The 15468-nt window shown below is 41.0% G+C and overlaps 1 protein-coding gene across 2 annotated transcripts; it reads left to right on the forward strand.

Moving 5' to 3' along the window:
- Positions 1–2816: 2816 nt before the first annotated feature.
- On the forward strand, positions 2817–15056 carry impdh2 (IMP (inosine 5'-monophosphate) dehydrogenase 2). 2 transcript variants are annotated; one of them, XM_040153173.1, is made up of 15 exons: positions 2817–3291; positions 5185–5233; positions 6024–6125; positions 6228–6302; positions 6778–6984; positions 7312–7399; positions 7551–7750; positions 8302–8392; positions 8809–8904; positions 9971–10042; positions 12135–12278; positions 12454–12598; positions 13159–13302; positions 14354–14437; positions 14648–15056. In XM_040153173.1, the coding sequence occupies exons 1-15, from the start codon at positions 3194–3196 to the stop codon at positions 14667–14669; spliced, it is 1617 nt and encodes a 538-aa protein (XP_040009107.1). In that variant the 5' UTR covers positions 2817–3193; the 3' UTR covers positions 14670–15056. The 2 variants fall into 2 exon arrangements, with proteins under 2 accessions (XP_040009107.1, XP_040009108.1); XM_040153174.1 differs by lacking the exon at positions 9971–10042.
- Positions 15057–15468: the final 412 nt, after the last annotated feature.

Consider the following 15468-nt stretch of genomic DNA (forward strand, 5'->3'; position numbering starts at 1 on the left):
GGATACACACTACAGAGAAGCCCTGTTTTCAATGTCCATATTGTGATTATATATTGATAAGGGAAGAAACCCTTAAGATTATTGAGATATTTTCCATTGTTCAGCCCAGTTTTCTAACATAAGTACTCAGTGTGCCACTCATTGTATTGGGACTCGAGATCTGTATTTGTGTCTTCCATATCCGTGCTGCAAATGTGAATAATAGAAGAAAGAAGTATGTGTACACTAGGCGTTTCTTACCCTGCATCTGTCATTAATCAGCTACTGCAGACCAACAATGTGAAAAGTTGGAAGCAGTCCTCCACAAAAGAAAGCTTTATTAGGTGAATGTAAAGGAAATGATGGGATTAAAAAAAAACAAACACTTAGAATCATGGTAAGGTTTTGCAACTGCAGTGTTGACACATGCTGCAGAAGCCAAGGCCACCTCTGACATTATCAGATTGTCACCTGGTTTCATGCAGGGCCTGATGTGTCTGCCACAGCCTAATTATAGTTAAGTGTAATAGTGTGCCAAGATGGTATTAACTGCTCCAATGCTCTGCTTGACCTTTATGTGTGTGACCCAATTTCTCCTTGATGGAGCGTGGGGAAAATTGCACCCTCAAGTGTTTATTCCAAAGCAGGACATCCATGCGCTTCCTAACATAAAACAGTGAGAGACATTTTTTCATTTCTGACCTCTGTGAAATTCACCAACCTCTTTCAAAATACAAGCCCACCACATAGTATGGTGTTATTTTATTTATTTATTAATTTTTTCGGAGAAGCAACATATTTTTAGCTACAAACAACTTAAAGGAGGTCATGTAGCTAGCACAGGGTCCACGACACAACTGTTTGTTCCTAAACACAAATGTCATATTAAAGACATGGGACAGTGCACATTAATCAACACTGATGCTAACATCAGTGTAAATGTGCTGGGGTTAGCTCTGCAGCAAATTTGCTGCCATAATCCTGACACAAATAAAAATGGCAAAAGATCAAGAGCATTTTCTACATAATAAAATTACAATAAAAATAAGAGAAGACATTGGAGTAAATGCAGCGCAACACTGTGTCCTAGCAATCTTAAACGAACAATACAATCAGCCAAGTATAAAACATCTATAAAAATATCAGATCGTTAATGAGTACAGATCTAGAGTACATTTTATTTTAAGGCTCGGGGCAAATATTTTTTATTGGGCGCCTATTGACCCCACTGTACATAGCAATTTCACTGTTTTCCCAAGCACCCAGAAACCAATTGGTACTCTAGGGCGGAAATTAACAGTTGATTAATTGATTAGTCAATTGACAGAAGATTAAGTAATAAATCATTTAAGTCTTTTTTTTTAAGAAAATATGCCAAAACCAGACCAGCTTCTCAAGTCAAGACTGTTTGGCAGTTTTTTTTTTTTACAGTTTTCTATGATAGTAAATACAAAATCTTTGGGTTTTTGACTTGGTTGGACAAAACAAGACATTTAAATATGTTGACGTGGGCTCCAGGGAATGACGATGAGCATTGTTTACTTTTTTCTGACATGTTATACACAGTCAATCACACTTAAAGAAAATAATTGTCAGATGTATTGATAACTAAAATAACATTTGATTGCAGGTTCTCCTATGATGAATTAATACCACCTTGCTGGAGGTTTTCTGAGTGTCAGTTAGTTGACACAGAAAAAATGGAAGCATTTTGATCAAACTCAACTTTACAATGAATGAGCTCAATATAAACTGCAATAATCCCACATGACATGGAGTAAACTGGGGGCCTTCAGGGCCCCTGGGCAGTTGCCCACATTGCCAGGTAGGAAATCCAGCCCTGTCATAGGTATTTCCATAGGTAGAGTTTTCCACAGAGTTGCTGTTCTATGAAGTCACACGTCATAAATATGAGTTCATACACCAACTTGACTATGATGCAGGGCTGATGATGGAGAGATCTCGAGTTCTGTATGCTCCCCCTGACAACTACCCAGGTTCAATGAGCCCCAGGTTCACTCCATATCATTTCTGTCTACAGAATTTGAATAATCACAAATAAGAAATGTAAGAAATTAACACCACTGAAGAACCATGTTTGACATGTCAAGTAATCTGTCCTCCATGCTAAGGCCCCGATCTTGTAGAGGGGCCCTGTGTTAAAATCTAGTTTTAAGACCTTCACTGTTTTAGTTTATATTGAGCTCATTTGTTTTTATGTTGTGTTTCATTACATTTCTGCCATTTTTCCTGTGTAAGAAAACCTCAAGCAAAGTAATATTGTTCCATCATAGGAGAACTGTAAGGCTGCAACCAACAATTATCTTTTTTATGAATAGGTCTGATAATTATCTAATAATCGATTATTTGTTCAGTTTTTAAAATGACAAAAAAAAAAAAAGAAACATGTCGCTCATTATTCCCTGTAGCCCAAGTTAACATAGTTAAATGTCTTGTTTTGTCTGACCAGCAGTCGAAAACCCAAAGATGTTTAGTTTACTATCATAGGAAACTGGGGGAAACTAGCAAATGTTCTCATTTGTGAATCTGGTGCCAGCGAATAGTTGACATTTTGTGCTTAACAAAAATGACTCAACTGATTAATCTGATTTTATATTTATATATATATATATATATATATATATATATATATATATATATATATATATATATATATATATATATATATATATATATATATATATATATATATATATATGTATATATATATATACACATATATACATATATATATATATATACACACATATATGTATATATATATATATGTATATATATATATATATATATATATATGAGGGGGCGGTTCGGCCGGATGTAACGTCAGTGTCGGAAACGCTGTCAGACAGGAACATCGCACGTGTTGGAGGGAGCTAAAGGGAGAACATGAGCGCAAGCTCGTGCTGACAGCGATTAAATAAACGTCCGCACCGACACTTTCTGTCCAGTGTGTAACCGGTAACACACTCACACGGCGGCGTTCATCCGCGCGGAGCGGGACGATAGTCGGACGGTGAAGTGGGCGAGCAGGAGAGCGACCCACACGGTGAAGGAAGAAAGTTCTCGGTGTCTGTCCGTGGGCCTGTGTGTGTGCTGTGTGTTTTTGTATTAGCTGATTGTTTTCGCAGCTTGTTAAGTTGGTTTATAATTAGTTAAGACCGAACAGAGGACTTGTGGGGGTTATTTCGACGTCATGGCGGACTACCTGATCAGCGGGCAGACCGGTTACGTCCCCGAGGACGGGCTGACGGCACAGCAGCTGCTCAACGGAGGAGACGGGCTCACGTACAAGTAAAGGCACAATCAATCCCACTCATCTGCCCCGAGCTAACCGAAAAACTTCAAAACACTAGACGAACATCTCGTTGTGCATTTTAGCTTAGCGTGCTAACTCTAACGATCTGGTGTTTGGGCATCACTCCCATGGAGTATAACAATGTATATAATGTTAGGTTAACTAGGTCTTACTTAGGCAACACTAAACCGAGTTGTTGACCAACTGAAGAACACTATATCAGCAATGTAATGTTCGAAACTGAAAGTATGTCAAACACATAGCACAACCAGATCAATGAATGGTGTCGTACTCGCTTTAAATCGAGACAAAACTGGCCCTTGGACCTGGGTCCAATTTTTTTTTTTGACAGCCAGATAATTTAACTACTGATTAATTGATCCATTATTTGTTCAAAGCGTTCTAAGTTCCAACCCCTGTAAGGGGACAGTCATTGGCGTGGGTTAAGATCCAAGAACACTAGATTCTACATTTCCCATAATGCAAGCTGCATAACCAGCATTATTTTTTCAAACTTTATAAAGCTCCCTCTAAGGCAACTAAAGTAGACACAACTATTTTCAAAGTCTGACCAGCACTCCTCATGAGGAGTAAACTTAAAACTGTCGGAGTGTCCCTTTTAAGTCCAAAGTAATCTCACATTTACATTAGAAGTTACCAGAGCTCAAAGGGGTTGTCTTAAACATTTTAAATAAATGTTGTCAGTAGCCCAAAGGAGGAAATTTATAACAAGAAACTGAAAAAAATCGTGTTTGAATTATGGGGGCGTAACTAGTACCCCTGAGTGTATGTCACCAACTAGGCGTTCACTGTTGTTGGCAGCAGAACAGAGAAATGCATTGTCTATGAGCCGTCAGTGAAGTTTTATGGCTGCTTTTAAATTACACATTGTCCGTCAAAAGGAATTGCTGATAACTGAAGTATCTGGTTTAGAAAGTTAAATCTGGGTTGTAATTTGGACTAGAGCCTCTTTGAAATGTAACGGGAACACATTCCTTCTGTACAGACATACACCCAAATTTAGGTCTTGGCATACACAGTCCTATGTCGTCATTGCTGGGCTGTGTGGAGCCCGGCTATATTTAGGGCATCTACATGTAGTCCTCTATACAACAAAGCAAAAATATTAGTGCAGAGTACTTAGTCGTTGTTGGCACCATCGTAAAATGTCTTAGTTGGACCAGCAGCCAAAAAAGTATTCCTGTTTCAATGACATAAAATGGAGGAAAGTAGGTATGTCTTTTGCATTTTCTAAGTACAGCAGTTATAGTTAAATGACTGACAGTCACTCATGTCACGTGCGGGAACATACCGTCTTACCCTCTTGTCCCTTTCTGGTCCCACTGTCACATGGGCCTCACTCGGACTTGTACGCCACATGGATTGTCATGCCTTGCATTTAAGAAATTCTGTGCAGAAACATTTTGCACATGTACGTTTACTGTAACATGACAAACCTCTTTGGATTCCTGTGAAAGAAATTCGGGTTATGTCCTGCTGAGTAGTTTAAGTCACATTTTTACCCTCGAATGCCTTTTTGTTTTACTATTTCTGAATTGGAAAATATTCAGCCAGAAAATATTTACTCAAACATGCTCACTGTTTACGGACTCATGAACTACATAAACATATTTTGTTAAGTCTTTACATTTAAAAAAAAAAAAAAAAAAATCTCAGACCTCATAAATTGTATAGTAAAACATGATCAAACATGAGGTTTTAGTATTAGAGTAGTGTGAGGTTCCAGATTATGCAACCTAAATCTTTCCTATCTTCGGTTTTGACTGGCTGAGGCAGATTCAAAGCTGCTCAGATGGACAGGGCTTGTAAGGACTCCAGATCTTTGCTGCTCTAACCTCCTTTTTTTTTCTTTCTTGTCTCTCCTTCAGCGACTTTCTTATTCTGCCAGGTTACATCGACTTCACATCAGATCAAGTGGTGAGTGGTGATGGAGGACTAATATTTATTTACCAACACGCAAAATCTGTTTAACACTGCTGTTGTGGAATTAAACTAATCTGAGTCTGGGATGATGTCCCGGGTGGGAGCACATCAAGTGAGAGTGAGGATTATCGACCTCCTGTCACAAATACTGCCTGAATTAGGGTCACAATACTTCCATAAACCTGAGCAGTAAATTATGGCTTCCCAGAATTTATAGTTTATCGTGATATTTTAACTTTAAAATGAGACTCATTAACTCTTGCTAAAAGCTGCCACTGTAATATTACGGGATAATGCCAATGGCATTAGCATAAAAAATGAATTGTGGCAGACTGCGATGCATGCAGCGAACTTTGATAACTGCAATTTTCACTGTGTAAACATTTTGCTGTCTCCCTGTGAAGTTTAATTTGTAGTGTCACTCTAAAGTCCAAGTTGGATTAGTAAAAAATAGTTTGATAGTAAAGAAGTATTTTGAGTTCTTGTATACTAACTATAAAAATGGTATACAACAAAGATTACTACATTATATGTACTGTATACATTTGGTATGTAATATGGAATCTATACATAGCTTGTCTTAGTAGGAGAATCACAAGTGTTCCTATTCAGTCGTCCCACTAAGCCGTGACACAATACCAGGACCCTGAAACTGAAGCAGCTAAATATTTGTGTATCTGTGCTTTTCCTACTGTGACATGTCAAAGTGTCCGTGAAAAATTAAATACATATCGGAAGGATGAAAGGCTGAACTATAGTATTCCAATGTGTGTCTCTTATTCAGGACCTGACATCAGCACTCACCAAACAAATCACCATGAAGACCCCCTTCATCTCCTCCCCCATGGACACCGTCACAGAGGCCAACATGGCCATCGCTATGGCAGTAAGTATGAAACAAACGGTTTCCTTGCGCTGTTGGACGTTTATTGTTCCCTTCATCGTGTTTGCATGCCATGACACACTCTGATGAATTCTCTCCTCCCAGCTAACTGGAGGCATCGGCTTCATCCACCACAACTGCACTCCAGAGTTCCAGGCCAATGAAGTCCGCAAAGTCAAGGTAAGGATGATGGCTATCTGTGTGGATTTGTTTTTTGTTCTTTCATCCTTTCTTCTGTTCTTTCATTTCATTCATCTCCTCATTTATTACCTTTTTTCTTTGCTTCAGACTCTTTCCTCTTATTTATTGTTACCTTTCCCCTCTTCTTTTTCAGCCTCCCGTCTTTCTCATGTCAGTCTAATGACTCTTTCCTATGTTCAGTCTCATTGCTGTTCTCTAATTTGTATGTTTATCTTCATCTTCCTCATCTCACATTATCTTCTCTTCCGTGCTTGTTTTTTCCTTTTAGTTGCTGCAGTCAGTTTGGATGTAGCTAGATCCAGTAGAACTGTATTTTCCCTGAATCCTTTGCTCCTCTGCTGTAGGCAGTGATTTCTTTTTCTTGTACCCCACTGCCGCTTCTCCTGCCCCCCTTTACTTTTCCTCATCCCCATCCCTCTCTTTCCTCACCTGCTTACTTTCCTCCCTCCTCCAGCGTTATGAGCAGGGCTTCATCACAGACCCCGTGGTGATGAGCCCCAACGAGTGCGTACAGGACGTCTTCCAGGCTAAGGCTCGCCACGGCTTTTGCGGCATTCCCATCACAGACAACGGCAAAATGGGCGGCAAGCTGGTGGGTATAATTTCTTCCAGAGACATCGACTTCCTGAAGGAGGAGGACCACAACCTGCCACTCAGTGAGGTGAGTGGAGTTTAAACAAAGAAGTCCTTTGTCAAGATAGGGCACAGTATTTTCCTCAAGGGCCAGAGGTGACTACTAGTGCTGTGGCGTTTAAGGCTGAACACAAAAGTTTTTGGACTCCAGGAACTGACATTTCATGATACGAATATTTTAATGACAAACAGCAGATGTATTCATCAGCTAAGAGCTTAAATTAACTGCGATTTATACTGATTCGATATGTCTCAAAGAACTAAACACCTTAGAAATACTAAAAGTTTTCACATTCTTGGAAACCTCCCAAATAGATGCTGACTTAACTTCCTTTCTCTGTCACCTCCTTCACAGGTGATGACAAAGCAAGAGGATCTAGTGGTTGCCCCCGCTGGAGTAACGCTGAAAGAAGCCAATGAAATCCTCCAGAGGAGTAAGAAAGGTAAGCGGAATGTCAAATCCATTTCTCACAAGAATTACTTAGGACGTGCATGATTTTGGAGTCATGAATTAAAAATATGACATGAAACTGATTAACTTATATCCAGGTGCAAATGTCTGTACATGTTTAACCTGTCTGAATCCCACTGCAGGTAAACTGCCCATCGTGAACGAAGAGGGATCCCTGGTGGCCATCATCGCCCGCACAGACCTGAAAAAAAACAGAGACTTCCCTCTGGCCTCCAAAGATTCCCGTAAACAACTACTGTGTGGCGCCGCCATCGGCACCCACAATGATGACAAGTACCGACTGGATCTGCTGGTGCAGAGCGGGGTGGACGTGGTTGTACTGGTAAGCAAGGAGTTTAGTGCAGGTTTTCGAGAGAGAGAGAATCTGTTTACACTGAAGACTGGGGGTAATGAATCTTACAAATTTAGGGGACAAAGCTCAAACTTTTTTGCAATATTCTATTTGGATCAATTTCAGACTTTGTGATGCAGATAAGCCTTGGCCGCTTTTGTTCCCAAACAAATATACAAACAGTTTTTAGGTGGTTTCAGCTTTATTGATAAGGATTCAGTACTGGAACTGTTGTTGGGAAACACACTGGAAGTGAGCTCTTTCACAGATACACAGTCACTTGGGTGCAGGGCCGACTACACATCAAAATCAGTGATGTGTCTGCAGGCTGTTTAATTTGCCCCAACTGAGTGTATTAATAAGAGATGATCTTTTTGATAAAGACTCCTTTCGGATGAAAACCTTGACCTTTCAAATTGTGGGTGCAAATTAAAGGGTGTGCAGACCCCTTTGATTTTATCACATTGGGCTGTAAAGAGAACAAAGTGAAAGTAATGATATTTTGTGGATATTGATGATGTGTGTTCCCTCTCTGCCTCCAGGACTCGTCTCAGGGCAACTCAATCTTCCAGATCAACATGATCAAATATATCAAAGAAAAGTACCCCCACCTACAGGTCATCGGAGGCAATGGTAAAAACACTTTGACTAAACTACACACCAACATGCGCACAATAACCAGAAAAAGTTTTTTCATTGAGCCCATCCCAAGTAAAATTGTAGAGTACTACAGAGCAGATTCTGTTTGTACATTTGCAGTTGTTAAGCTGACCTGTTAATAATTTATCAAAATCCTATCAATAGGGAAAAGAGAAAGCACACATAACTCATATTTGTCATTGGCTGTGACTACAAAGAGATCAGCTGTGTTAGGTTTTTCAGCCGGCAAGCTTGTTTAGTGTCTTAGCAATTGGCTGAGATTCCTTGATGGCTCAGTGGCTATCGAAAATTGACTAAGTTGTAGCGTCTTGTTGATCACTTTGCTTACAGTTAGAACATTGTCATTATGAATCCCTAAAAGTTCCTCTGTCTCTCCCTGTCTGCTGCAGTGGTGACCGCAGCTCAGGCCAAGAACCTGATCGATGCAGGGGTGGATGCACTGAGAGTGGGGATGGGCAGCGGCTCCATCTGCATCACACAGGAAGGTGAATGACTGACCAGCAAACGCATCAAACACCACCGGCCTCACTAACTGCTCCCAACCACAAAGCAGCCAGCTGCCAGTATCAAGCCTCTAATGTTGTTGAATGTGCCAAAGGGGGGAAGGCAATAGGAGTAGGAAGCAAAGTACTAAATGTTTGCTTTACTGATCCTACTGCCTGGATCAGACAACGCTATATCAGCTTGACAATGGCACAGAAAGGGTTGTGGGCACAACAATTTGTTGTGCCCTGTGTAGTGTGTCTTAGTGCAAGACAACTGACTTTGCATGATGCCTCAGGAGGCTCAGATGGAAACATGAGCATTTTTGACTTCCCTCAGATAGATTGTTGACATTCTCTGTGATGCCTTAGATGCAATGGTTGTCGCCATTTGTGATCTCAGAAGTCTCTGGCCTATCCTGCCTTATTACCTTTTTGCAAATCATACAGGTTGTGAAAGAACACAAGCTATGTCTGACTGGGGTTGAGTGTGCAGTCTGACATTTTGTCTCGGCCAAGTCAGGTCAGGAATGTAAGATACTATGCTCACCTGATCTGATATTGTGACCGAGGACAAGCTGAATAGTCTGATCCTGAATTTAGAAATAAAGTTGTTGGTTAAATTGTGCAGTTAGGGTTGTTGCGAGTTAGTTTCCAAGGAAAATTAAGTTTTGAATTTGAACTTGTTTTGGTGCAAAAACTGTATTTGGATTTTGAATCAATATTGTTGTCAGGATAAAGTTTGTTGTGATTTGCCTGGCATAGTGAAGCTGTATAGATACTGTTTGTCGCTGTGTTTCTTCTTGTCTCTTCATCTTTCCCAAGATTCCTCTCAAATCATTAGCTGATCTTGATCCTCATTTTCTTGTGCTTATTGTTTTCTTAATTTTTGTCTGTCATCTTCATCTTGTTGTCGTCTTACCTACCTCCTCCCCTTCTTACTCGTCCTTTCTCTCTGCTTTCTCCCTCTTAAATTCTCTCCCCCACTTCCCACCCTCGTGTTTGTATTTTGTGTGTGTGTGTGTGTGTCTGTGTGTGTCTGTGTGTGTGTGTGTGTGTCCATGTCCAGCTCCCCCCAGTGTACCACCAGCAATAAAGCTCCACAGTCCCAAAACCCCAACTACTGTTACGGGATACAGCAGTAAGTTTCCCCAACCCCTCAGTTCTGTGCTGGGCTCCCATTGGCTCCGCTATCACAGTGTGCCCCCCCTCACTTCTTACTTCACAGCCTGCTTGATTGTTTGGTTAACAGCTTTGCTTCAGTAGAAGTAGTAAAGATAGTGGTACTAGGTTTTTTGTTTCTTTGTTTTTGAGAGCTGGCTTTAGGGGTTTTGGGGTTTTGGGGTTTGCTCGTTCCCACGTCCTCACTAATCTGTCATCATCCTGTATGGATGTTGCTCTTCCGCCACCCACTTTACTGACCTGTTGGTCTCTGGTCTGGATGGTGTCATCAGATTGTGACACTATCCACTTGTGTTTTTTGGTTGCCTATGGAAACCATTGGTCAGATGGTGGCTGGTATAAGTCCAAACCCTCTGTGTGCAGCTTCTGTGACAGGGATTGTGATTTACAACCCCCTGCCCTCCAAACCCCCCCCCCCACCCTCGTATCAGTTGTAGACAACAGCTCTCATCAATTTCTAACACCCATTCCTAACATACGGAACTGGAATGAGCAAACAGCAGAGTAATGTAGCTGGTGGCCAGAGGGTGTCTGTTCAGCAGAGGTATTAATGCTGGTGGGCTGGTTGGGACCAGGTGGGCTGGCGTCTTTTCTCCAAGACTTAAATGATCATAATTCATCATCATTATTAAGGAGGACGCCGTGATAATTAATCTTTATTCAGCCATTTGCGCCATACTCTAATGTCCTGGCCTCACTTTCTAATAGTCAATATAGTATATTCAGACTGCATACAGACATACTGTGGCATGCCTGCACACGCCTGTGATTGCCGCACTCGAAGGTGAAACATTTTTGCTTTGTAGCATGGCTGTATGAGAAGATGTATCGGTGCTGTCTTGCTCTGTGCGCAGTCTGAGCAGCATCAGGGCTGAGGGGCTGGGAAAAGATGAGATCTACACTTCTACAGCTTTGTTTCTGTTTGTGTCAGAGGTTTGTATTGGAGTCACTCTCGGTGGCTCCAATGTTTCTAAAATGGGATTTGTATTGAACAGTAAGAAATATCGTAGTCTGTAGCTTGAAATATTGGGCTTCATCACACGTGGTGTAATAATAGCAGGTTTCCGCCAAAAGAATGCAAAAGTAGCAGCACCCAGGAAGGCCTAATCTAATTGTTCTTTGTATCTGCATGATACAATATCGTACACGATATAACCGTTAACCTATAACCGTTAACCCTTGTGATATAACCTATCTCAACATTTCCTCTTAGATCATGGAAGGGAATACTTAGCAGGATGATTAGGTTTATTAGTTTGGTAAGTACCGTGCAGCCCTGAGTTCAGAGGAAGCAAAACAACTACAGCGGTAAAAAAGGAAGTGGGATCTTCCTCTTTGTTGGCACTTCATAAATCTGAATATCAGTGTCCGTTACTTGATGGTGTGAAAGACTATTGGTTGAAATTTTAAAAGATGTAATTGAAATCAGTTAACTGGCAAAGTTCGGCTTGATAGAGGCAGCATATATTATGTGAGACAGATTTGGAGTCTTGGTGCGATGTGTTATTTATCTGCTGATGTGACAAGTTTAACCTCCTCATTCTCACATTTCTTTAACAAACTTGGTAACAAAAATGGAAATGTTCCCAGCCTGTCTGCTCATTCGCTGTGTGTGATTTTCATTTTTATTAAACATCACCTCCTGCGAGTCTCAACCCTGCATGCCTATCAAAATTTAGTCAGATATTCAGAGCTCAATCTGACGTTTTTGATGTGAGTTTATCAAATTATCAGCCATCTGAGGATTCCTGGTTCCAGAGCTCCTCTGTATTGGTTAAATTCCTCCTGTGCCAACACTCTGAGATAGAAAATAGTGCTATTGCCAGAGCCATGTTCCTGTAAACATAAAACGGATGTATGAAATAATGCTTGGTGAAAATGGAAGCGTTTTATTCCAGTTTCTAACATCCGTCCGTAAAGCTTTGTGTGGTGAACTGTTTGAGCTTCAGTTGTGTATTTTCTGATTGGTGACGGATTACTACATAGCCACTGGTCATGATGAGGCTAGAAACATGTATTTAACTTGACTAACATCAGTTAATCTCCCTTAGTGCTGGCGTGCGGCAGACCCCAGGCCACAGCTGTCTATAAGGTATCAGAGTACGCCCGGCGTTTCGGTGTGCCGGTAATCGCTGACGGCGGCATCCAGACTGTCGGGCACATTGCCAAAGCCCTGTCACTGGGAGCATCCACAGGTATGGATAGATGAATGTTTCAGGGTCAGTGTGCAAGAGTTTATATTTATTTCCATACGATATTGGATGAGACGCATATAAATAATGAGGATAAGTTCACACTTCAGATTTGTTTTATTGGGGTTTACTACCCTCAGAAATTTCCACTTGCAAATTTCTCTCTCTTTATGTTCAGTGATGATGGGTTCTCTGCTGGCCGCCACCAGTGAAGCTCCTGGTGAATATTTCTTCTCTGATGGCATCAGGCTGAAGAAGTACCGTGGCATGGGCTCCTTGGATGCCATGGACAAAAACCTGGGCTCCCAGACCAGATACTTCAGGTACAGCCACAAAAACAAACTGGACTAACAGACAGTTAAGAGTTAGGTTACAACCTCCCCCCAGAGTTTTACTGCAAATCTGCAGGTTAAATCACAACAATGCAAGGGACTCACTCTTACCCCAAGAGAGAGAAGAAAATAGAAGAGGGCTGTTCTCCTCTACAAAGCACAGCCTAGTCTCACCACCATAATGCTGAGAGAGGGTTCTTTGCCAGGTTTTTCCCAGATGAAAAAACTTCCTCATTTGATTTTCAGTGGTTTTCAGAGCATTCGAAATGGCTGGTGCTGAAGAATGATGAGCCTGCTAATAACAGACAGGGTGGCAGACATTTTAGGCAGTAATACGTTTAAATTGTTTTATTTGGGTTCAAAAGTAAATATCACAACACTCTCAAAAGGGAGGGGGTGTTCATAAAACAAACTTAAGCCACAAGGTGGCAGTACAACAGGTTGCAGAAGATCATCAGCTTTAAATGGCAGTGAAAGACAGACTACCTGCTGAGTGTTTCCACTAGACCAACCACTCTACTCACCACTTTTTCCCTCCTCTCCCCTCACAGTGAGAGTGACAAGATTAAAGTTGCGCAGGGTGTTTCTGGAGCCGTGCAGGACAAAGGCTCTATCCACAAGTTCATTCCCTACCTCCTGGCTGGCATTCAGCACTCCTGTCAGGACATCGGGTCCAAGAGCCTCACACAGCTCAGGTAAAGACACACAAACACAGTTATCTGTCCGCCTGTGTAACAGTGCATTTTACTGAGCCCTCTTAAGGTCACATAATGTAAAAAAAATTATTCATGTGGAAATGCGTGTGCACAAAATAGTAAAATATAATTTTATTTTTTGGAAGAATAAAAGTGGGACATTATTCTAATGTAATGCAGTATTCAACAATTATACAAGCAAAATGAAAACATAGATTAACTAGAAAATTTGGTCAGTAGGTCACAGATCTCTGCCAAGACCAATTTCAAACAACATACACCAGACTTCAGAAGAGAAAATTCAAAGTCGTAGCAAATGATCTTGACCCTCCCCCAAATGTAATGGGTTCTTCCCATGCCCATTCCCCAGCCTTCCACCAAGTTAGGTCAAATCAGTTCAGGACTTTTTGCATAATCCTGCTTATAAACAAACAGACACGGGTGAAAACATAACCTCGTTGGCAGAGGTAATAACTGGTGTCAGAAAAATGCTCAACCGTTTTTTCAACTTTTAATATCTTATCTTAATATCACAGAAGTGTTGAACTATTCCTCTTTGATATTTAAAGCACAAGTCAAAATGGCTTTTTATTCTTTATCCGTACCTACATTATGCATTACCAATCAGATTTGTACGGTATGTACTTGATACACTAATGTGGCTGGCTGACGATCAGTCTATTGTGTGCAGCGTACAGGATATATTTTACATTTCTCATCATTTTTTGACACCAGTTGTTAATCTGATCTTTCAGCATCAGCTGTGCTTTAGCAGTAATTAGCAAATGTTAGCATGCTAACAGACTAAACTAAGATGGTGAACTCGGTATACTTGCTAAACATCAACATGTTAGCAGGTTGACATTAGCGCTCTGAGCAGTGCTCCGCCTAACTACAGCCTCAGAAGTGCAAGCATGGCTGTAGGCTTTTAGGCTTGTTACTTGGTGTTTGTGTCACTCTTATATTCTCTCCCTTGTGCTTGTGTCGAACGCTATTTCTTCCCTGTGATGTCGGGTTTTGTTTTGTAAACGACTTTCTTTCCTTCCTGCAGAGCCATGATGTACTCTGGAGATCTGAAATTTGAAAAGAGAACAACGTCAGCTCAGATGGAGGGCGGAGTCCACAGCCTGCACAGGTACAAAACAGACACACACACACTGGTGTTTCTTCATTACAGATCTACTCCAGCTAAGTTCTTTTGTTGTCTTTCATATTGCATCGTCTTTAAAAGCTGTGTCTTGCCACAACCACACAAACCGTCAGTTAAACTGCTACATACATCTTAACAGGAAACCTCAGGGAGCATCATGGATAGTCGTGTCATCTTTTCTTCTTTCTCCCACAGTTATGAGAAACGTCTGTTCTGAGAGGAAGCCAGCCGTTCAGCCTGCAGATGAGGAATCCTTCCACCAGACACATTATGCAAACACACACACACACACAGACTTTATACATGCACAACTAACTTCTCATAGAAGTTCACTCACACTCACACTCACACTCACACACACTCACTCCACTCTAAGGATCCATCAGTCTTCCTGCCAGTGTCACCTATGCATTGTCTGTGTTAAGTCTAGCTTTTTCTGTCTGAAGGAGGGGAACTAAGCATTTATCAATTACTAAACGTGAGGCTGAATCCTCCAGTTGACCGGATCATGTTGTATTAAAACAAAATGTCTTCAGTATACTGGTGTTCATTTTAAGGCAAAAGAAAAAAGTTGCCCGATAATAAAGTTTGTGTTTTTCCAAAAGCTGCTGTTGTCTTGTTTCGATCAATTGTATGACTTTGTTTAAAATGTGGGAAAGAAGCAGTTTAAGAAATGTAATGTGTATCTAGTTATTTGACAGATTTTGCAGCCTTACTGCTCTAGATAAAAAAAATATGTTACTGCACTGCTAATACACTGTATGGACAATTTCTCAAGTTGGTGTTGCTGGATTCTCACGTTAGCCGGGAGGAGAGACATATTGCAAAAAGACATGCTGCAGCTTGTCGGGTGTAACGAGAATCTGTCACCTCAGCTACCAAGACATCTAGTTTCTGTTCATCTGTTGTAGGAGACCAGGGGAGAAAATCCCTTCATTGAACATGCAGTTTGTACTAAGATGTGACCAACCTACAAAAAACTGTGGACAGGTTTTCTTCTCTTTTAAGTAACACTT

The sequence above is a fragment of the Xiphias gladius genome, chromosome 18 (assembly GCF_016859285.1).
Source record: "Xiphias gladius isolate SHS-SW01 ecotype Sanya breed wild chromosome 18, ASM1685928v1, whole genome shotgun sequence".
NCBI lineage: Eukaryota > Metazoa > Chordata > Actinopteri > Istiophoriformes > Xiphiidae > Xiphias > Xiphias gladius.